Source organism: Erpetoichthys calabaricus, chromosome 15 (assembly GCF_900747795.2).
Source record: "Erpetoichthys calabaricus chromosome 15, fErpCal1.3, whole genome shotgun sequence".
Classification (NCBI taxonomy): domain Eukaryota; kingdom Metazoa; phylum Chordata; class Cladistia; order Polypteriformes; family Polypteridae; genus Erpetoichthys; species Erpetoichthys calabaricus.
The window spans coordinates 79,320,023-79,344,137 of record NC_041408.2 but is presented as its reverse complement, the minus strand read 5'-3'; the positions used below and the strand labels follow the sequence as shown (position 1 = coordinate 79,344,137).

Here is a 24,115-nt window from a genome sequence, read left to right as displayed (position 1 = left end):
CTGTAGCAATTTGCCAAATAAAAATAAAAACAACAACATTGTGGACCTAAATTATTAAAAATTAATAAACCTTCCATGTTTATTAGTGCAATCAGTGCAAGAAATTTCAAAATAATACCAAACACTTGATGTTAGACAGACATCTGCTACCTTGCTGAGTGTGTGAACATCCAACTCAGCTTTTTTACCAGACATTTTAACAAACTAGCACAGTTTGCATTTGTTTCACTTTTAAGCCTACATTATTGCTAACCAAGTTAAAACAATATTTTCTGTTGAACATTAGAATTTGGATATTGACTGGTAATACAAAACATGCAAGGACATCTTTGAAAAAACAACTGGCTTTTTAAAACTGCTAGGATTTCTGCTTTTTGACAACAAATCATTGTGCCAGTAATATCTTATATATTACCCTCCTTGTCCTGGAGGGTTGCTGACCTCTACTTTAGTGTAAAGCTGCAAAGTTTAAATCACACGTAATGATTCAGGAAATAAAAAAAGTTGGATCATAAAGGAAATTAACATTGTGATTGGTTACCCTGTTGCATGTTTTGGAGGATAGGATGTAGTAGAGCCATCCAGGGTGCTTAACCCAAAAATCATGCAAGAAAGCAAGTTAAAAAAAACCCCACAGAATATGTTCTATCCATATCAAACAAATAAAGTACATTTTAATTGTAAAGTACATTGTACTTACTGTAGAACTCTGAATTCCAAGCAATGCCGCATAAAAAAACCAACAAATGTTAAGTAAAAAAAAAATCTAAATGTATGCAAAATAAATACTGTAACTTGATTGAAAAACAAATGCTAAAAAAACAGTTAAGGGACAAATACATTTTTTTCAAGAAATGACCTAGCATGCAATTTTTTTAGATTTGGCATTTCTTAATATATACCTACTGGACTCTCATTATTTTTACATACTAACATCACGATCATTTTAGAAAATATAATCCTGTGAGAGTTAAAATTCTATCATACGTTAATAAACTCCTTCCAGCAATCCACTATCCAACCCGCTATATCCTAACTACAGGGTCGCGGGGGTCTGCTGGAGCCAATCCCAGCCAACACAGGGCGCAAGGCAGGAAACAAACCCCAGGCAGGGCGCCAGCCCACCGCAGGGTGCACCAACACACACCAAACACACACTAGGGACAATTTAGGATCGCCAGTGCACATAACCTGCATGTCTTTGGACTGTGGGAGGAAAACCACGCAGACATGGGGAGAACATGCAAACTCCATGCAGGGAGGACCCGGGAAGAGAACCCGGGTCTCCTAACTCATTAATAAACTCAACAATGTAAAGTTCAAAAAGGAGTCCATAATAATGATAACAATAAGAACAATAAAAATCAGTCAAACATTTATGTTCAGGAAAGAATTATAGGTCCATAGGATAGCCTCACCTGTTTCCGGGACCTTAGGGCACACTGCTCAAGGGTCTCTGCTGCCTCAAGCTTTCCCTGTCGACGATAGAGTGCTCCCAAATTCCTCAATGTAGTATTAACTGTGGGGCTTAGGAAAAGCAAAATCACATTTTGTCATAATTGTTTTGAGCAGAAGATGACCTTTAATTACATTTAACATATACTTATACATAAGCAATAATGTTCTTTTTTTCCAGTTTTCAAAATATTATCCTTGAAACTATATTCAATTTTTGCATCTTCATTATTTATTTAAAGTTGCTTACACTGCTGTAAACACACTTTTACATAACCTTTCTAGTCATTGCATCGAAAATCTGCTTGTTGACTACAACTTCAGCAAAAATATTTGTTGTGATCAATCCTTACCTATTAACTTTACAGGCCTTATACCAGCCACCATACTCTGCATAAGGAATGTTCTCTCGATGTTTTCCCTGAATCAAAACAAAATCCATCACCATTTTAAAAGAAAACAGTTCACACAGCCATGAAAGATAGTGGGATTAAAAGTCCATAATTCAAAACAGCACTGCTAAGGAAATGTTATTTAACGGTAGTTTAATTTCACTAGCTGTAATTATTTGTACTTGTAAAATTAGTATGTTTCAGATTATACTTTTACATGTTGTACTAATAGCTAAAAGAAGTAACCCTGAATGAGAATTAGCTCAAACACATTTAAAATAAATCAGCCAGTCAGAAAAAGCATCACCCCTGTTAAGATATTTGACTCGGGTAGACTAAACATATTCAAAGGCTCAAATGCACAAGTACATAAAATCAAAACTATTTTATGGAAAAAATATGAACAAAACCAGTAAACAGGACAGCTTATCAGTTTAGAAAATATTACAGCACCCTTTCTAAACAATATTCAGTTTACTATTTAAACGTTGACCGCAATATGGAGATTTCACACATTTTACCACACACTATTGACAAATAAATAATGTGTATCTATCGATCTAACAGCTTAAAAATAGAGAAAATTGCCCCCACCCCATCAATCAACTATTCAAACTATTCCAGTGTTTTTAAATACAAGAGTTCTGTAAGAACTGCAGTGTTAAATTTGCTGACACTCAACACCAGAGAATAAAATTATTAAGAATGGAGAGAAAGAAACCAGTGGTTTCATGTTGCAAAATGACACTTGAATGAAATGACACAGGAATAGCTGCTCGTCTTGAAGGGGAAGTCAAAAGTGAAGGTTGTTGATGCTTACTGCAAAACATCACATTACGTAAAAACTAAAGAAAGCATTCATTCAAAACAGTACAGATAATCCCAACAACATATTCCTTGAACATGACATGATTTGGCATAAAAAATGACTTCATATTGTTGGCAAAGAAGGTAACACAAATTATTGAACTAAAAGACTAAATTTTCCTACTCTCAAAAATGTATTTAATAATTTGAAAGCTTGAGTATTCCTTCTAGATAATTTAACAACAGACAAAATGTCTACAATTTGTCAGCTGTAGATACTAGCTTGTACTATTTGGACTTATTGACTTAATAAATATTGAATGTCAAAATATCTCATTTTTAAGGATTACGGTTTACTGCTTTTGTAAACAAAAAAAAATGCTGACAAAAATTTTGTTAACCCTTATTATTATGACATTTTATTTAATTTACTCTATGTTTTAGAATTTAGACTTTCAAAATTTTTTTGGGCAATGTATTCATAACCGAGTTACTTCTGTCCTACTTGAAAAATCTTGTACTTTGACTCTAAAAATAAGCAAGGTACTGTAGCGATTTCTGTGGATATATGTTAACACTCGTTATATCTACCTTGAGAAACTGAGAGATGAACATTGCACACTGCAAAAGTTATAAAAAATTCATTACGCTTGTGTAATTCATAACTTCTTTTGCAAATAAAACTGCTCTTATTTGCTAACTGGCACTCGTCCATATTTGAATCCCATGAACAGCTGATCTACTTGCTCTTAGCTACAGCCACTTCCAGAGTAATTACTGAAGCTACAACAAAAGAAAGCAATGATGTTTATATGTATGTATTTTTATATAACCTGATCTACTTTAAACTGTGGACCGAGATTATTTAAAGGTTTATATTACAAATGCTAATTGCACTTTAGTTTCCTTACATTTACTTTCAAAATATTTGTGAACTTCAGATTGAAGAATATTTTTACAAAGGAACTTGTGCACACTCATGGAAAATGAATAAAAAAAACTGTTGTACAATAGTTTACTTTAATTATCCATAATCCTAATTATGGAGGAGTTTAGATATTTTCTATACAAAACAGATTTAGTTGATTATACTTACTTTGCTCATCTCCTCTCGCTCTTCAGCGTGCATCCATATTGGCTTGTTTTCAGCTAAAACCAGAAATAGAGTGCATTCAAAGATATATAGTACAAGAAGAAATGAAAATGTACGAAAAGAATTCACATCAAGAAAAACTAACTTGTATTAAACTAATATAACTGCAGTCTATGTTAAAAAAAATACAGACAGGTAATGTTGTACAACATCCAGAAGATCATTCTTTATGCACATACCTTAAATTTAAAAAATAAAAATCATCACTAGTATACACTTAAGAATATTATAGGATATATTTTTTAACTTGGTAAAAAAAAATCCTTTTGGATCATGCTAAAATCAATGCCAAAGTTTTTAATGATAAGGTTTTTTTAAATGTATTTCTGACAGAAAATGCTAAACTTAAGGTTCATTTCAAACTAATTCTGTCATAATGCAATTTTAATGGGAATCTCTGCCAACAATTCAGTTTCTGCCACCCTTAAAAACTATTTATATTTAGAAATCCAGGTGGATGATAACCTTACATTTTTCTATTTGTGTTTGCCTAAAGTAATAAAAATAAAAAACAGCAGCTTTTTTTTTTTTTTTAACTGAATAACTTCAGTGTTGTCAGCAGTATTCTACTAAAGCCCCTTGCATCTGTATTACACAGTTTTGTGCCTGATCCAAGTTTTAAGGAACATGCAGGCTCAAGATATGAATTACACAACAATGCACGAGTGAAACAGCAGACAGAGCGACTGACTGAAGTGTAGACATTTAACTGGTCTGTTTGATGTGAAAAAATTAAACACTAAACACATAAATAATGTTGGTAGCCTTGTTTATACAAGCAATGCACGGTATGTGGAAAGGTTATAAAATGCAAAAAGAGGATTTAACTTATTCCTGCCTTTACTTTACTTAAACTGTCCAATTAGTGTTAATAAGCCATTCAAAAAATGTCTGAAAAATTCACGGTACAAATTTTATTATGTAACATAAAATGCAAAGACAAATTCATTTACTTAGAAATAAAATAATTTTTGGACTCCAAAAAATATATAAAATAACGCATTTATTCCCATTTCAAATCGAAAAAAATATATACCAGATGTTCCAAAAATACAATAAACACTTTGTTTCTTGGCTTAATCACAAAAATGACAATAGAGTTAAGTACTTCATGAAGACCACCTCATCTGAGAGGAAACATACTGACAATCCTTTACTGTACAGTGTTTCTTTTATACTCTGCAGTAATAAGATTAAATCTAATGCCGTTAATGGCAACAATGATATTTTTGAGTAATAAAAAAATGGAGTTTTGTTTTTATTAATACTAGTTTGAAACTTGCCATTGAACATATATCAGACATCAACCCTTCCCTCTTTATAATATAATTGATCACTTATAGAAGTAACATGATATCAATTAGTTTCAGCTAAGAACTCTTTAGGCTTCTTGACTGAAGAACTTTGTACTTTATACATTTTTTTTAATAAATCAGTTTTACAAAAGATAAGAGGTAGATAGATATCCTGAGGCACTGACCCTGGAGTACACTGACCCTGTATGCTTAGAATATACTGTGGGCTATTCATACTATGCGACTGAAACACTTGGAAATAATAAACGTTTGTATTTTGTCAGGCCCTTTCATTTGCTACAACAATACGTATGTGCTTTCACTTAGAAAGCATCTTCATTTGGGATATTTGCAATACAAGAGTAAAAAAAATGTAACTAATGTAAATGTAAACCTAATGTTCATCACTAGATGGAGACTCCAACAAGACCAGATTTCTCACAGAAGACACCACAGCGAGAATGTGACCAGAGTCAATGTACCTTAGGTAGCAGTGCTATACATATTTAAAATGCAGACACATGCACATGAACACAAGCACACTCATTTGCTAAGGGATGAAGAACTCTGGTCCTTGTAGTATATTTTTATCATCTTTAGTTAATTAATTAACTGGGTTGGACAAAACTACCTAACTTGTAACATTACTGGCTTAATAGTTTGTACTTTTCAAAAAATCTAAACTAAATTATAGGATATATAGAAATGAAAAGTAAATGTGTAAGAGAAACATCAGTTAGCATTATCAATTTTACTATTCTTACAAAGTATTCTTATTAGCAGCAACTTAATTTACTCTGATGATCAACTCACTCCTCAATGTAAGGTTTGCTTTATAATTAATGTACTGGACTGTGCTTGCAACAAATGCTATCTAGCATAACAGATTCTCTAACAAAGACAGAGGAGACAGCAACTACAATGGTTATCTGTAAAGAATAGCATTAAAGATCATCATAATTTTTATTACAAGCTTTTTATTTTATGAAAAAAAATGAAATGATTGCTATCTAAACTGCTGGTGGGAAATTAAGATTAAAATTAGCCTGACAACCAGAACACTACAGGACTCCAAGGCCATGTTTTTCCTCCCTTATACTAAGGTTACATGCATATGTTATTTACAGAATTTTACAGTTTTAACATGCAGCTTATTATATTTTAATACAAATGAAAAAATTAAGTATGAAGTAAACATTCAGAATCATGAAATAATGGAAATTACAACAATAAATCAATGAATGAAGCACAAAGAACAGAATGGAAAACAAATTAATAAAAAAGACAGAAAATGACAAACACACATGCATGCACAACAAAACGTTATCAAAATATCACCCTGAACAAGAAAATTAGTATTTATCAGTATTCCAGAGAACAGAAGGTACTATCTGCTGAAAAGATAAAGCACTCAACTGCTCTGATCTGTAACAGTGCAGACTCACAAACAGGTCTTTAACATTTAAAAACCTGCTTATTTATAAAGTTAGGGTTACTGTTTTGAGTTGTTATTAAAAAGCACATTCAATGCTGCTTCAAATGTGAATACAATTAATACATGTTTCTGACAAAATGCAAAATCAAAAAAAAATTTAGTTAAAAGCTTTATTATATAAAGAAAACATTTAGAAATCATAAAAAAAAAAATTTAATGAGGAAGTATACCCCACCCTGATTGTAGTGGAAATAGTACAAAGCTGAAGTAAATCTCTGGTGCAATGTTTAGCATTTATTTTAAGCTTTTTAACAATACTGATTAAAGGAATGTACACAGTTGCAGAAAAGAACATTCATGCAGCTCTTCAATTATTATGACATTTAGTATAGTATGATCTAAAATGAAAGAATCCTCTTTATTGTTTTATATTTTAAATGAACAGTTGTATAAAAATATAAATTAATTCTCGCTTACTGGATTTTGAATCAATACACATAAATTAATTACAACTATTTGTTGCTTTTTTGAGCAAACAATGTAAAAACCTCTTTAGAAAAAAAATACCCCAATTCATGTGGGATTTATTTAACTGAGTGTTTGTCAGAATTTATGTATGATCAGTGGCCAGTTTGGTTTAGCTGTGCGAATGCCTTCAATTGCAACAGTTACAAAGAAGCAGAACATTTTTATCAGTGTCACCATTCTCTAATTTCAAGATCAAATTGACAGAATTTAAGATCTTTATATTCCAAACAAAAATTAAATAGTCTAATTTAAATGATACATTTTTCTTTACATATCCTTAAAATATAGCGATGATTTCTCCATACAGTTTAAAAAAATATGTTTAAAATTAAGCTACTTCAGTTTACAAGATGATAAATTACATAACACATATATCCCAATGGCCCTCAGTGAATTGTTTTTTTTTTTTCTCAAAGATCTTAGCTCTTCATGCTCTTTTTCTTCTTTGCCCACTTAACTTCTCATTTATTAAATGTGTTGCATAAGTCTGTTTGCTCTTCTCTGAACTTGTCACATGCTGTGCTCCTGTGTTTTCACCTCAAGAAATCTGCATCAATTTTAACGGGCGTGAGCTCGTCTGGCGGAGTGGTTGACCACTGGCTAGGTTTAAAACAAGAAGCAATCTTACTCTCTGATGAAACAATATATTAAGCAATCTACTGCCAATTTTGCACTCAGATGCTTTCTCACTGAAGTATTTTAAGAATTATGTTGCTGTTCACTTGTCTAAAAGCAAATCATAGCGTGGCGATTTTACTAAATGTTTGCACAGCAACTTGATGCTCCACAAGGCCAGTACACTACTTACTATTGGTGATAGGTACTAAGGTAAGGGACTAAGATCTAGCCAAAACAGTTCATTAACACAATAAACTCAACAGTTTTTAAACTTTAAGTGTCATAGCATAAATAAAGCCCCCTCCCAACTGATAAAAAAACAAAACAAATTTCTAACATATTACCAATCTGACTATGTTCCCTGTTATGATGCGTTCCTAAACAAAGTAGACTAAAAAGTATTCAAAAATCTTTTAGTAATATTATTTTAAACTTAAAATTATATTTACACTAAAACCATTATTTCAGATTTTATTAAAACAAGTTTGATAGCCAAGAGAAGCAGGCCTAAGGATGCATTTTTCTTGTCAAGAAATGCTTACCATCTACAGATCCAAATTCTTTCTCATGGGCTCTGGTAAGGATCTCTTTGTAGAGAACTTCTGCCTCCTTATATTTGCCTTGCTTTAAGTAGCAAGATGCCTAAAACACCAAAAAAAATTAACAATACTTCATTCAGGAAATTTTCAGTGTAAACTTTAAGGATTTATATTCACTATACATACAGTATTGGTGCCATTTCAATCTGAATAAAGTTCAAGGTTTTCATTTAGTTACATTTATAAAACAAACATTGACTATGACTTATCAGCTGCATCCAAAATAGACAAAAACTAAAACATGCAAACAACACGTTAAAAGCTACATAAACATTCTAAAATATTTACATCAATTGAAAAAGTAATACTTTGTAAACTGTCTTTAATGCTTTGACAGTGTATTTCCTTTAAGACAGTAACCTCAACTAATACAGTACAGTGTGCAGTTTGCCAAATAACTACAACAACAAAGGAACAGTCTAGTCTCCACAGAATAACTAATGAAGACGGATGCCTTGTAAAATTAATCCATACATTGTTTGAGAGTTCAGTTGCATCTGTACATCAAATTTCTATGAAGACCTTAAAGGTGATATTTTGTACATATGCAGTGGAATAGGTATGGATGGCTGAATCAGCTTTTTTCAACAAACCTTTTACAGTGTTCTTACAGTTATTAACCATCCAATCTCTTTTGGAATAGTTTTTAAGACTCTGCTTTTTCAGTACAAAACAAGAAATCAACAGTCCCAGAATGAACGACTGTACTACCCACCCATATAAACCTGTACATGTCAGAAAGACATGATGTATTTGCTTAGCTACAGTACTCATAAATTCATTCATCTTTAAACTCACCAAATTATTTTTTGTTTTTGCCACATTTGGATCATCAGGTCCCAGCCTGGATTCATAAATCTGAAGTGCACGGCAGTAGTATAATTCTACTTCCTCATATTTACCCTGGTTTTGACATAGCAGAGCTAAATTATTCAATTGCTTTGCTACATCGGGGTGATCTATTCCAAGAACCTGGGCAAAAATAAAGCAGAATACAGTTAATTTGACTTGCATGCCATTGTGGCTAAAGAGTTATTGAACTGGCCTGCAAAGCACAAGGTTTGTTTACGAATTAAAGTATTATTCAGTTCATTCAGACTTAGTCAGTTGTGTGATGGCAGGGTATTTGCATGGTAAAGGGAAAAAATAATAGAGACTTGAACTATTTTTATCTCTTGTAGTCCTGCATGAGTATTTAATTAGTCAACAGTCTCTTTATCTCATACTTTTCACTCTGCCTCTTTTGAAGTTTCAAGCACTGTCCTGCTCTGCAAAGTACCATCCATTCATCCATTTCTAAACCCGGTGTTATCCTATTCTGGGCTGTGGGGGAGCTGTTCTGCACAAACAAATAAACAAGCAACCTTTACTTTACATAAGTCATTCCTTCTTTAAACAGAACATGATTATGTATTTGCAGGTAAAGTATTCCATATTTTGAGTAATTATTTATGATACAAGTAATTTGAAACTGCAACCTTGTGTTTTTCAGGCAGACACTTTAAAAACTATACTGTGCTACCTGCAAGGAGAAAGAGATGAGGCAGAACAGTTCTCTAAAAGGATAAGTCAAACATGGCACAAAGAAATGCTTTTTTTTTTTATGATGAACAGGTGGTCACATTTATTTATGGGAACATAAACTAATACTGAATTCAAGGGCTAAATTTAATTTGCAATAAATGTGATTCTTAAAAATTTGAATAGAAGTTAAAATTTGGTTGACAGTTTTCACCCAAATTTTGTATTACACTACATTAGATAATAAAACAAGATATGCAAGCAAATATTTTATCAGTACTCATTGTTGCTTTCGGTCAGGAACATGCACCGAATTTACATATCCCTGTTTATCGGAAACATGACCCATTCTATATGCAAGAGAAGGATGAGGTCTACCTTGCTCTTCATAAAAATCACACACATCAACTCAGGATAAACTTGCACCATTGTTATTTTAGTCATCCATACTACCTAGACCTAATTGGCAAAAGTTCTCTGTGAGCACGGTAGAGCTTAGATTACTCTTAAATTAGTAAATATGTCATGGAGATCCAATTGTTATCTGATTTCCTAAATGCAACATTTTAAGAAGGTAACATGTTTATGAAAATATATAAAAGGGTAGCTGTATCTAAGAACAGAATCCCCAGGACCGATTACCCAAGGAAAAAAAAATAAGCAGCAAAAATGAATTTATTTTTAGTGTTATTTTAACTTTCTATTCCCTAGCTATAAAACATCTTGTCAGTACATTTTCATTGCCAACATAATCAAACTCTAAGCTCATGATTGTTTTTCCCAACTTTACTCCACTATATGAAGCAATATATTGTAAAGGCATTTTCTAAGGGGGACGTGGCATGGTGGTGCAGTGGTGGTGGTGCTACTGCCTTGCAGTAAGAAGACTAGGTTTCATGACCCAGGTCCTCCCTGCTTGGAATTTGCATGTTCTCCCCACATCTGTGGATTTCCTCAGGGTGCTCCAATTTCCTCCCACAGTATAAAGACATCCAGTTTAGGTGAACTGGTGATCCTAAATTGGCCCTCGTGTGTACTTGGGATTGATGCATGTGTGCGTGTTGGCCCTGCGATGGACTGGTGCCCTGTCCAGGATTTGTTCCTGCCTTGCTCCCTATGCTAACTGGGATAGGCTCTAGCAGATCCCCATGACCCTGTTCAGGACAAAGAGGATTAGAAAAAGACTGACAAATTTTTTAAGGGAATTTAGTTTTAAACCTCTATACATTCCAACTAAACACCAAATTATTTAAAATGAAGTGTTTATTAAAATGGTTTGACTTTTGTCTTAATTCATTAGTGTTAATTAACTAATTCATATTATTTTTAGGAAATATAAAACAAAGTTGTTATATTTGGTTAGTATGACATAGTAATCCATTCTACAAAAAAGGATGCCTGTAATGAAATTTTGACATTCATCAGTGGCCGATTAATTTAAAATGATCTTCCTTGCTGTACATTGAGAACTGCAGTTTCAACATTTCATCGTCGGTAATAACAAATTGATGACATTACATCCTTACCTTTTCTCTTATCTCAAGAGCTCTCTTGCAGAGTGGTTCGGCCTCCTTGTACTTTCCCCTTTTACCATATAATACAGCCAAATTATTTAGAGTTGCAGCAACCTTAAAACATTAATATAAAAGAAATTAAATTTATAAAATTATTTCATGATTTGGATTCCTTTTTAATATATCTCATGCTTTAATATAATAAATAACATTATTTTTGAAAAGGATTGTTTTCTTGTTAGTACTTACAGCTGGATGGTCTTTTCCTAAAGTTTTTTCTCTGATAGACAAGGCGTCATTAAGTAAATGTGCAGCCTCTTTGTATTTGTTCTGATCCCTAAAATTAAACATAAAAATAATGATCTTCTGAAATGTAACTAAGTAAACTGTGCAAGTTAAACCTGTGACATGAAATTCGCATAGGGCAACGGTTGCTCTTAATCACAAGTAAAGATAGAGAGTCTTACAAACTGTCCTATAGGATTCATAAGTGATACAATGTGTTAGGGAAGTGCATCCAAAGTACTCAGTGACAGATAAAATAAATGACTTTCCTATTTTTAGTGACAGACACCACCCACAGCACTGTCATCTCTGAATCCCATCAAAAACATTTCTAATATTCTGCAACACTGCATTACTACAAAGCATGTTATTGAACCGTACAGAATGAAGTTGTCACTGCTAATTACTTTTATGTTTCATAATCATGCCTTGGAATATTGTGTATATGAAATGTGACTCTAATCAGCAGTCAGTGACAATTAAGGAGTGGGGACTTTCAAGTAAGCTTTCATAAGAATTGATATGTTAACTATTCATAAAACATCTATCTTCGCTGCATAAAGTATGACAAAGTTTTCAAAAATAAGCTTAGATTCAAGCCTAGTCACAAATTCAAACTTTGACCAAGGATATTTCCCCTAATAAACTGCTAACTGTAAGATGGATTAAAAGAGATTTTAAAACTCACACTATTATTGTGCAGATACGAGTTAGCCACTGTACTGAGAAAATGAGATTAAGCAGTTTGGGAAAGACCAGCATTGTTCTTTTCACCCATTATCTTTGTTGTGTAATACTGTATAGCTGCTGGTGTAAACAATTGCATATAAAAAGTTTAAAATGTGAACTGGACTTTGACATATTTGACCTTTAAAATGAGAAAGAAATAAAACTGCACACATTAATTAGGTGCAGCACATTACTACCAAGGTAGTGATATGCATTTAAGTGTTAGGCCATGTTTATACAGTACTTGTGTGCATACTTTGCATCTGGAAGATTCCACCAGGTGGCAGTGTGAGATATCATCACAATGAGGAAACATTCGGCTTCACTGTGTTGTGAATTGCCTGAAACACCCATTAAATTTTGAGGACACCTTGCCACAATATCTCTGAAAAGAATGGATGTCTAATGATTACATCCATCAATGCAGGGATGCGCCCACTCCAGCAAGCATCCGTGCTGCCCCCACATATGTAATTATTAATAGCATTCATTATTTAAATTAATTTCATTAAGAAAGTGATATCAAGTATAAACCTAAAGATTCTGAATGTGCACATTTTAATATGTTTTAAATGGCAATTGCTGCTTGCCGCTGCTATCAGTTCTGGAGGAAGCCCCAGAAGCATGTAGCAATTAACTGGGTCGGTTTTAAGATAATGTTTATGACTGTCTACTTTAATGATAAAATAAACTATAAGATTAAGGTGGACAAGTTAGACATTCTAACTTGACAAAACTACTGCAACTCACAGTTGTGTTGCGCTAATTTCTGCAGACGTGCTCACAGGATGCCTCAAATGAACACTGGGAACGGATGGCAGCCATGATGCGTGCGCGTACGCATTCTGAGCGTGAAGTATAAACTGGCTCTTACTCCTCAGTTGCAATATTATCATACTCAAGGTACTTATTATTTCATTGTTTTGTGTTAAGCAACACAAAAACAACAAAAAATTACTTATGACCCACAAAGCCAAGGAATAATATCAAAAACACCAAGCAGTTTCATAAATTATATCAACAGTTACTTTCAGTTATTTTATCAATGCAGCAGGCACTCAAATGAATGCATTTAATATGGACAAGTATTAATTTAATTAGAATAAAATATAACTCAGAAAAGTAAAGAACTAACACATCAAATACACTAAAGAAATAAAATTATCTATACCTGTAAACCAGAGCTAGAATGTTTAGCATAGTGGCCACATCTGGGTGATCATGCCCGGACGTCTTTTCCAAATCCTCCAGAGCTTGTTTGCACAGGGGCACAGCAACTTCATAACGCCCCTGGGAAGCGTACTGAATCACTAAATTATGTAGTGTTCGAAGTCGAGCTGGGATCTCATATCCACCTTGCTGTGCTGCTGCTACAGCTGCACTGTTATGTGGATGTTGCACTGTCAAATAAACACAGCTTTAGTCATATCAATCTTATTTTGCAAGTTAGCAATAGCTAAGCATAAAACCTTTTATAATAAAATTACATTCTTAAATATCTATTATTGGTACAGTTTGCTAATAATTCAATTCTGCCTACCATAAAAAGCAAATAAAATACCCTAAAATGATCCATTATCCAAAAAAAAATATGAATTTTGGTACAAGTTCTAGAAATTAATGGTTGCACTACTGTGAATTCTAACAAGCGCTAAACATGATTTACACGTACCATTTTTTAAATTAAATGACAAAAAAAGTATCATTTAAAGTGCAGATATATCTAGTAAAAAAGCTGAAGAACTTGATAGTTCAAACTATTTTTATTCAATATCAGTATTTCAGTCTGAATATTTTAAATTATTCTTAATGGTATATTCACTTATATAATAATACTACCATTTATTTTATAAAATAACAGAAGGAACTAATTAAACTTTACATAAATACAGTGGAACCTCGAGATACGATCACCTCTGTATACGAGAAATTCAAAATACGAGGAAAGTATGAGCAAAAAATTCAGATCTAAATACGAGCATTGGCTCGCGTAACGAGCCAGGCTGTGGGTATAGCTCGCGGCTTAGCGAGGGGGCGTGGTAGCTGTTGCGAGCCGCGATCTGCGGTGTCTGCGTTTCTCACTTAAGTGCACAGGTGGGAAACTGCCCACATCCATGATTGTTCCTGTGGCTGATGGGCTGCAGCTGCCATGTCCTCCCCGCATATATAGAGAAGCGCGAGCCGGTTAAGGGGGAGAAGAAGTAAAAGAAAAGAGAGGAGAGAGAACGGAGGTTGCGGCAGGCAGGCAGGCAGGCAGGCGGGCGGCCGGGCGGGCGGGCGTAGGAAGTCGGTGCGGGAGAGCAAGCGAGTGCAGGCTCGCGTGTAGCTGAACAGTGAGCTGAACAGGCGAGCCAAACAGCTGAAGCAGGACAGTGTAGAGAAGGTCAGCTGCATTAAGAGTGTCTCGCCTGTTGCAGAGCCCGCAGGTGAGACGCTAACAGAGAAGAAGCACTGTGGATTGTCATCTGTTTTTTAAAGACTGCATCCTTTTGACGTTTTAACCTCGTGTTAAAGGATTGTTATTCTTGTGTATTTTAAACCTCCACTTCACAACTGTTTTAAGGATTATTTATTTAAAGATTTATTGAATGCTCTACTGCACTTTGGACACCTGTTTTGATTCTTTTAATAATCAGTTATATTATTTACCAGTGTTATTTATTAAAGGTAGACTACAGTATATATAATTTATTAGTGTTATTTGTTAGGAAAATTGATTTTTATGTTAATATATTTGGGGTGCGGAACGGATTAACTGGATTTCCATTATTTTCAATGGGGAAGTTTGTTCTAGATACGAGAAATTCGCTATACAAGCTCAGTGCTGGAACGAATTAAACTCGTATCTAGAGGTTCCACTGTATTACAAAATACTGTTGGTACTGTTATTTACCAATATTAAATAAATAAATCACAGAACTTTGTCCTTACTTCCTTGATTGTGTTCCTCTTCATCATTAGGGAAAAGATCATCTAGTGAATCTTTAGGTGCCTCTCCTTCTTTTTCCTCCTGGAAAACAAATACAGGGCACATTTGTGTTTTTGTCAGAAATTTTTATATTACTGAAAGCCTGTAGGCCACTGCGTGTAAAAGAATAAAAAAAGAGCATTTAATAACTGCTCAGACTAATCATTGTTGTTGCCCTCTTTACTCTTCTTAACCGTATTCACTGACAGACTTACTTACTTTCTTTCAATTGCATTGTCTTCACACATGACTACAGACACCGAAGGTGACTACACAGTGTACAGCAGTAGCCATTTAATAATCACAATTGTTAAGAACTAATTTTAGAATAGTGAAGCTTTTAAAAAGACATTATTTTTAACTACATATAACAAAGGAGAGTCAAGAGCTGTGACTGGCTGTGTTTGCCCTGTCCTGACCAATAAAGATTTGACACACTGTGAAATACATAACTCTGGAATGACCTACAACAATAATCATTAAAGGTTGAAAAGAAAATGATGACAATAAAAAGTAAACAAATCCATGTACTAAATAATTCAAATTTTAATTATTGGCTAAGATGACAATCCTAATGCATATTTGCCACTAGCATCTATTGTTGAGTAGTCCTTTATTATCTAAGAAATGTACCAGCTTGTGATTTTAAATGTTATGTTTCTTTGCAAGTACAATTTAAGTATTTCTTTCAAATTATATTTTGTCTATGCTAAATTCAATTCTATAAAATTTCCTTGAAATAAATTGTTCTAACATCTTTATAATAATATTTATATAGCACCTTATCAAACATTTCCATGCATCTGAAGATGCTTTCAACAGATTAATCAACAAAAACAAAGATATACCACATTTACTTGGATTATGATAATTTATTAATACTTTGATAATTTCTAATAAATGTTAAGTACTGTATACTAAATATAAAATCAAACAGGTATTGTTAAGCAAAACTTAATCCATAAAGTGCAAAATAAACCATCACTCTTACCAGAAAAAGGTTTTCTAATTAAAACATTAATACATTAAAGTTGACAACAGAACAACCTGATCTAATTATTACATATAAAAATAAATAAATACAGTAAATACGTACATTTTTCCTAGGCATATGTAAATGGAAACCCATTGAGTATAAAAAGTTTGATTGATGTTATTAAAGTTAATGAACATATAAAAAAGCAAATAAAACAGTCCATTGTGGTGTTCTTGATTCCTGAATGTGATTATTTGACCAGCTGACACGGCGGAGAAGAAAACAAAAGCTCCTATGATGGTCATAGGAGAAAAATAAACCTTTGGAGGACCACAGTCGTAAGGCAGAAATGAGCAAATCAAAAAGGTTGGATGGTAATCAGATAATGTAACCTGATAAAAGGTATAATGGATGTTGTTAATAGGTGTATGGCCTGTTTAATGTGTTAAGGGCCAGCTACAAGGCAAATGCCTTAAGTGGTCCTTTGGAAAGAGCAAAATTTTCATTTATGTATTTATTTATTTATTTTAACATTATGAAATAATAATATAAAACAGTGTGTACCGTAAGAATTACATACACATCCAGTACCTTATTTATATACTACCTTTTAATTTAAAGGTTTAACATTTCGTATTATGTAGTTCACAATGATACGCCACATGTCAGTTTGTAGCACTAGTGTCCATTTTCTTGATTTACACAAACTGACATAGGTGAAGGGGTGTGGGAGGATAGGGGATGGGGAGGGCAGGTTTATGGCAGTCCTGGTGCAAAGCTACAGAAAAGTTGCAAAGGTAAAAATTAGCCTGGTAGTTTGCAGTGCTGACTGTCCCAATATAATGACAAAATGCTATGAAACAGAAGTAGATAGATAGATAGATACTTTATTAAGTGCAATATTTGTCCCTATCCATTATTCCAGTTTGCAGTATCTTTGCTAATTTATGCAAAGAACACAACATAATCACTCAAGTAAACACGGTGTCAGTTTTCAAGTGAGACAGCAGTTATGGAGATCTTTTTTAGCATGCTGGGAGCAAAGGTGTAGGTAAAGCAGTGTTTTCCAACCTTTTTCTGTGGTGGCACACTTTTTGTAACCCAAAAAAATCCCAGGGTTCACCACTTTTGTAGACTACAATTTTCAATCACTGATTGTTATAAACAATTTGACGATAACACTTGCAGACTTTTAACACAAGTTTAAATGTATGCCCATTTAAGAGGTTGCGTATTCTTTCAATTAAATCAGTCTTTAGCAGTGCATTCAAAGTCAAATAAATGCATTTAAATTTCTATCTGTTCTGGTATAGTCTAACAATGTAAAGGCTAAAAAATTTTTAGATTTTCTATGTATAAATATCTAGAGAAAAAAAAAAACAAAAACAGACAAACTCACTAAAACTTGCCATTTTTGCAGGACTTTTACGCCTTTTAACCTCAATATCTTTAGACTACATGGATATTGACATGATTTTTACTTCAAAAGAATCAGAAATTATTGTGAAACAAAGCAATACCAATTGAGATGTTTATGTTAACGACAATATTTACGGAGAATTTGAAAACATTTAAGCATATTGTAAAAAAGAACAAGATTTTTTTTTTTAATTTGCCAATCAATAACTCCAACCATTAATCACATCAAAAATCCTTTCCCTCTTTTCTGATTGCTTATTTTATGCTGAACAAAAAAAAAATCTTATTCGATTTCTTTCTATTTGCGATGACATCTGTGCAACTAAAGTATTTTATAAACAGTGGGAGTGAGAAGGGAAGACACTTCATGAAGGTTTGCCAAGGAAACTTCTCAGGGAGATGAAGGACATGTGTGCTGCTTTACTCTCATATGTCTCTTAGCGATCGAAAAAGACATTGGGACTGCAGTGCGTCTATAACATTTCAACATTATTACATAACTAATGGGAATTATTATTATTACTGTTCTATTGTTATTGCAATTTGTGGCAAAATTACTTCAGTTTCTCTAAATCTTACACTTAATTTCATAGTAAAATTCTGAAAGGGCTTAATAAGCTCAGAAGCATTAGATGTTTAATAAAACTAAAACAATACATGTCTTTCTGCTGTGATGATGAAGTCATAAATATGTTGAGTTTTTAATGAACATGTTGTCACTCCTCTGGCTGAAGCTGGAAAGAGCAGCTAATATATGAAGAAACTTTTAAGGTAAGTAAGTTCTTTTAATATAAGGAGGATTGCGAAATTCAAAAGTTAAACCAACAGCATGGAAATTATTTTTTACTTACAGAAGGAGAGACATCTTCATCATACTTCTTGAGTTGATTCATAAATTCAAGATGTTTCTTTTCCTCTTCTAATTGTGCTACACTCTGTTCACTCTTCTGAAGTTTTTGCTGAGTGTTGGCCAATTCATCTCTTAACCACTGATTCTCTTGGCATAATCGTCTCACTTGTGCACGCAGCTTTTGCTTTTCAGATTCTACGGCATTCAAGTGGCTGGAGAGGGCCATCATCACCTTAAACATTAACAAATCATGATTTATTGCTGAACAATCTTTTTTTTTTTTTTTTTTTTTTAAAAAAACATAGGTTTACCCTTAAAGAACTTATCTCTTTAATAGCACTTAGGTTATCATGAACTCCAAAAAGAAAAAGTTTTTAAACTATTAACATTTGTTAAAATGAACCATAAATGATCTTCTTCTTTTTCTTTCGGCTGCTCCCATTAGGGGTTGCCACAGCGGATCATCTTCTTCAATATCTTTGTGTCCTCTGCATCTTGCTCTGTTACACCCATCACCTGCATGTCCTCTCTCAGCACATCCATAAACCTTCTCTTAGGCCTTCCTCTTTTCCTCTTCCCTGGCAGCTCTATCCTTAGCACCCTTGTCCCAATATACTCAGCATCTCTCCTCTGCACATGTCCAAACCAACGCAATCTCGCCTCTCTGACTTTGTCTCCCAACCATCCAACTTGAGCTGACCCTCTAATGTCCTCATTTCTAATCCTGTCCATCCTCGTCACACCCAGTGCAAATCTTAGCATCTTTAACTCTGCTACCTCCAGCTCTGTCTCCTGCTTTCTGGTCAGTGTCACCGTCTCCAACCCATATAACATATCTGGTCTCACTACCACCCTGTAGACCTTCCCTTTCACTCTTGCTTCTCCACCCATTCCACCCTACCTGCACTCTCTTTTTCACTTCTCTTCCACAATCCCTATGTCTTTGTACTGTTGATCCCAAGTATTTAAACTCATCCACCTTCGCCAACTCTACTCCTTGCATCCTCACCATTCCACTGACCTCTCTCTCATTTACACACATGTATTCTGTCTTGTTCCTACTGACTTTCATTCTTCTCCTCTCTGGGGAGGCAGCATTAAGAAGAAGGACGCCTGGACAAACTGGTGAGGAAGGCAGGCACTATTGTTGGCATGGAGCTGGACAGCTTGACATCTGTGGCAGAGCGACGGGCGCTCAGCAGGCTCCTATCAATTATGGATAATCCACTGCATCCACTAAACAGTGTCATCTCCAGACAGAAGAGCAGCTTCAGCGACAGACTGCTGTCACTGTCCTGCTCCACTGACAGACTGAGACGATCGTTCTTCCCCCATTCTATGCGACTCTTCAATTCCACCCAGGGGGGTAAACGTTAACGTTATACAAAGTTATTGTCTGTTTTTTCCTGCATTGTTATCAATCTTTAATTTAATATTGTTTTTTGTATCAGTATGCTGCTGCTGGAGTATGTGAATTTCCCCTTGGGATTAATAAAGTGTCTATCTATCTATCTAGAGCATATCTTCACCCCTCCAGGGTCTCCTCAACCTGCTCCCTACTATCGCTACAGATCACAATGTCATCAGCAAACATCATAGTTCACAGGGACTCCTGTCTAATCTCGTCTGTCAACCTGTCCATCACCATTGCAAATAAGAAAGGGCTCAGAGCCGATCCCTGATGTAATCCCACCTCCACATTGAATGCATCCGTTGCTCCTACCGCAGACCTCACCACTGTCACACTTCCCTCGTACATACTGTATCCTGTACAACTCTTACATACTTCTCTGCCATGTTCCTCCCTCTTCTTAAAATACATATTCACCACAGCCATGTCCATCCTTTTGGCAAAATCCACTATCCTCTGACCTTCTTCATTTCCCTCCTTGACACCACACCTACCCATCACTTTATGCATTTTGTTAGAATGCATGCAGAGCAACCCGCAGAACAATGACATCATCCCTTAAGATTAAACCTTCTTCCCCACCACAGACTCTTTTTGTCTCTTTAAATTATGTGTACAAACTCTAATCATTAAATAATATTGAGATTCACACAAGCTGGGTATAGTGGTATTGACTGGCTATTTTTGTTTGGGTGGGGGCCTGGAAGGTGCATTAACTAGAAGCTCAATCTAACTTACACCAATTTATTTAGTCCATTTGCATTCCTATTTTTTCTGAAGTCTTCTAAGCCAATCATGAGAATATAGGCATCCACTTTTGAAGGAAAATGAAAATTAGAATTTTACGGGTCTTGCAAAAAAATTTTAAAAAGTCCACATTTTTTCAATTGTTGGGTCTATTACCTCTTTTATATGTTAGATCATTTTTGTTAATTCACTGTTCTCTGAATAATTAATATATGTATTGCTCCATTAAGGGACTAATGGGTAATAAAGTCTACCGCTTGTCTTCCTGTGCTGCTGCTTTAGTTGGCCATCGTATCAATGTTACAAGTTTAGTAAGCTAAAATACATGTGTTCAGGGGTCAAATGTGCATGCATTCTCAGATTCATTGTTCCTCCTAAATGGAAACCCCAGTTACACTATGTCTGGGAGGTGGCACAACTAAAGCATGTAGGATAAAATGCACATCACACCACATGTGCTCACATTCAAGGGGTCACCTTAATTTTTTTTTTGCTGTCAAAAACAGCTGCTGTGGAGTGAAGTGCAAGAATTCAATATGGTGCACACATAAAAATATAATGAAATGGTTCAATTACACATTAAAATGTTATTAGGCTTAAGTTCTATGCCTTGTGAGGATGTGCCCACAGCTTTTGAAAAACTTGTGACTTGTGGTTACTTGCCTACTGAGCCAAAGCCCTGCAAGTTAAAATATAAGTCCAGTTGCCTGCAACAGTTAATACTGACATAAATATCCAGGGACTGTGTTTAGACTTTTCAATGGGGACTGCATAGAATTGCACAGTACCCTTTAAATTTACTGTTTTCTATGTACAGAATAATGTTCCTCATTGAGCTATACATGTTTTTGCCACATTTTCTTCTCATACAAATTTCTAATTCCAGGAAATTGTAACTTTTCAATGAAGGAAATTTACTATTCAAATAAGGCTTCTATAATGTAATTGGAATTATATCTATATGTGGATACATGGATAAATTATTATCCATGGCTTTACCTTGGCCTAAATATTTAAAATTATTGAGTGAATTTGGTATTGTGTACTTTTGTTAATGTACTGTGCTAAGCAGCAGAAAACAACTGGCTTCATTATAAAGAGATTTGTTTAGTAATTCAGTTTGTGTTGCGCATGTTGTCACTCCATCTCTTTACTCACAAAGCCTGTGAACTATTAGGCTGTGTAGCTACATATATAAGCCTGTGGATTTTGCATATTTATTCACATAATACTCTTTATATCTATCCCTGTTTGTCTTGGAAGAATGGGAAGGAAAAATAATTCAACTGATTGTTACACCATATACAGTTATTGTGAGAATAGTGTACTTTATAAATTCTTTTTTCTGAGAGTGCAATTCAGTCTGATCAGCCAGTATCCTCAGCCATAGCACAGTCAGACTGTGATGCTCAACCAGTTAATGTCTGAATAAAAGCAGAATGCCATTTTCAATTGGTTTGTCTATACAGTTTACATTTAACACTGCTTAACAAAACTAAGCTGTGCTAAAACATACATTTATTGATAACTGACATACAATGGCACTGCCAGTGTTAGTGTTACTAGACAAGCAAGATGTTAACAGCAATTTCTTAATAATGTAGCAAAACACAGAGGATTTCAACTTTTGCTCACGCATAAAGAAGCCGTGGCAATCAAATCCTCCAAACTCTAACCCCTTGGGCTGGCTAATTTTCTGATGTAGCTGAATACTCTAAAACTTGAAGAACGTCTTAAAAGATCTCATTACCTTTTTACAACCACTTAAACTTCTTATTTTTAAATGGATTTTATTATTATAAGTAAATTACAAAATCATGCAGTCATAGTTACATCTTATTCAAAGCAGACCAGATTACCCCCTAATCATATACAGAGAAGAGAAAGAAAAAACACTCAACAATACTAAAATATTTAAAAGGTTGGCAATGGATCAGCATCCTCAGCAGAAGAACATTAATAAATGCCTGTCAGCTGCTAAATTGTTCTTTACAAAGAAAATTATTTTTTTTCTATTTTTATGTTAATAAAAAGCACTCTTTTTAAGCATATTCCTCTTGAACTCTTGCAAGGCTCATTAGCAACCAGCAAGCATAGATAATTTGCATTTTTTGCTATGCTGTAATTAATTACTCATTTTGCAAACATTCTCTTACTTTAGTTCAATTAATTATGCCAAATTTGTATTTTTGTTTTGCGTTTTTGAACTGAATAAAACATGTTTTCAGTCCAACAAAAAATGATTGATATTCATTCTGTGGAAAAAAAAATTATCTTCTTAATTGAAATAAACATCTTTGTGTACTAAAGAAAAATTTATTTTACATTTTTTTAATGGAATGGTCATTGCTTTTAGTTTGACTAGAAATTACATATTTCATTTCAAACTGCATTAATAATACCTGGGCCTCTCCAAGTCCAAGCTCAATCATTTCCACAGACTTGCGCAAGAGGTTGGATTTCTCATGTACCAGGTTAGCCTCCTCATCTTTCTTCAGGCACTTGATGGTCTCTAGAAGGCTGTGGAGAATTGAGTTATGTTCATTCTTTAAGGCTTCCAGTCCTTGGATCACAAGTTTGGTATTTGAGATTATTTCCTCCTGGGTTAGTTTTTCTAGTTTCTCTTCTCTTGGGTAAACCATTGTGGACATCTTTTCAGAAAACTATAGAAAATAAATTAATAAAAGGTATATTAGTAAAGATCTCAAGGAATCACTTATTCAAGCTTAAAAGCCAAATTTGCAACATTACCAAGAAATAAAGAATGCATTTGAAGAAAAATGTATTATGTTGTAATATTTTAAACACATTACAGCTAAAAAAATAAACAAAGCAAAACAAGCACAAAAATAACCAAACCTGATTTGAGATATAGTATTACTTGACTCTTGTATTCAGATTTAATTCAAATAGGAGTAGATATTCATTATATACCCTTCCATAAACTTTATTGCTTGAGTCAGAAAACTTTACTGCAAAAGGTTTACCTAATGATTAACATTTTGGCACCAATCATTTTAATTAAACTGACCCAAACTCTTAACAATAATCTTGGAAAACTCACTCCCACTCTATCACTAATCTTAGAAAACACAGCCAAACTAGTTTTATTTTGCTCCCCATATGCATCAGTGTTTTTAATACCATGATGAAAATTCAAAAACCGTTAGATACAAAGGCAAAGTTAAAACCAAAGTGCTGAGAAATTTGACATTGCTTGCCAGCTGCATCCTAGTACTAGAAAATTACTAATCCATTTTTTTATATATAAAGAGATTAAGAAGGACACAGCACTCAGGTTCATGCACAATACATGCAGCTCCTTTTATGCCAAAGGAATAGCGCTTTACTAAACTATCTTGCCATGATCCAAGGCAACACAAAACACGTAAACACAAGAAGCATCTGCCATT

General features: G+C 34.0%; 1 protein-coding gene across 5 annotated transcripts in view; it reads right to left on the bottom strand.

The window, feature by feature from the left end:
• LOC114666275 (kinesin light chain 1-like) overlaps positions 1–24,115 on the bottom strand; it is a 109,873-nt gene that overhangs the window by 60,712 nt on the left and 25,046 nt on the right. For all 5 annotated transcript variants that reach the window (XM_028821092.2, XM_028821094.2, XM_051919202.1 and 2 more), the window contains exons 2-12: positions 23,105–23,365; positions 18,546–18,776; positions 15,263–15,341; positions 13,503–13,731; positions 11,567–11,654; positions 11,330–11,431; positions 9,081–9,254; positions 8,226–8,325; positions 3,751–3,803; positions 1,809–1,876; positions 1,419–1,527 (exon numbers count right to left, since the gene is read on the bottom strand). In XM_028821092.2, coding sequence (XP_028676925.1) covers positions 1,419–1,527; positions 1,809–1,876; positions 3,751–3,803; positions 8,226–8,325; positions 9,081–9,254; positions 11,330–11,431; positions 11,567–11,654; positions 13,503–13,731; positions 15,263–15,341; positions 18,546–18,776; positions 23,105–23,353 — 1,482 coding nt within the window. In that variant the 5' untranslated portion in view covers positions 23,354–23,365. The remainder of the gene's footprint in view (positions 1–1,418; positions 1,528–1,808; positions 1,877–3,750; positions 3,804–8,225; positions 8,326–9,080; positions 9,255–11,329; positions 11,432–11,566; positions 11,655–13,502; positions 13,732–15,262; positions 15,342–18,545; positions 18,777–23,104; positions 23,366–24,115) is intronic.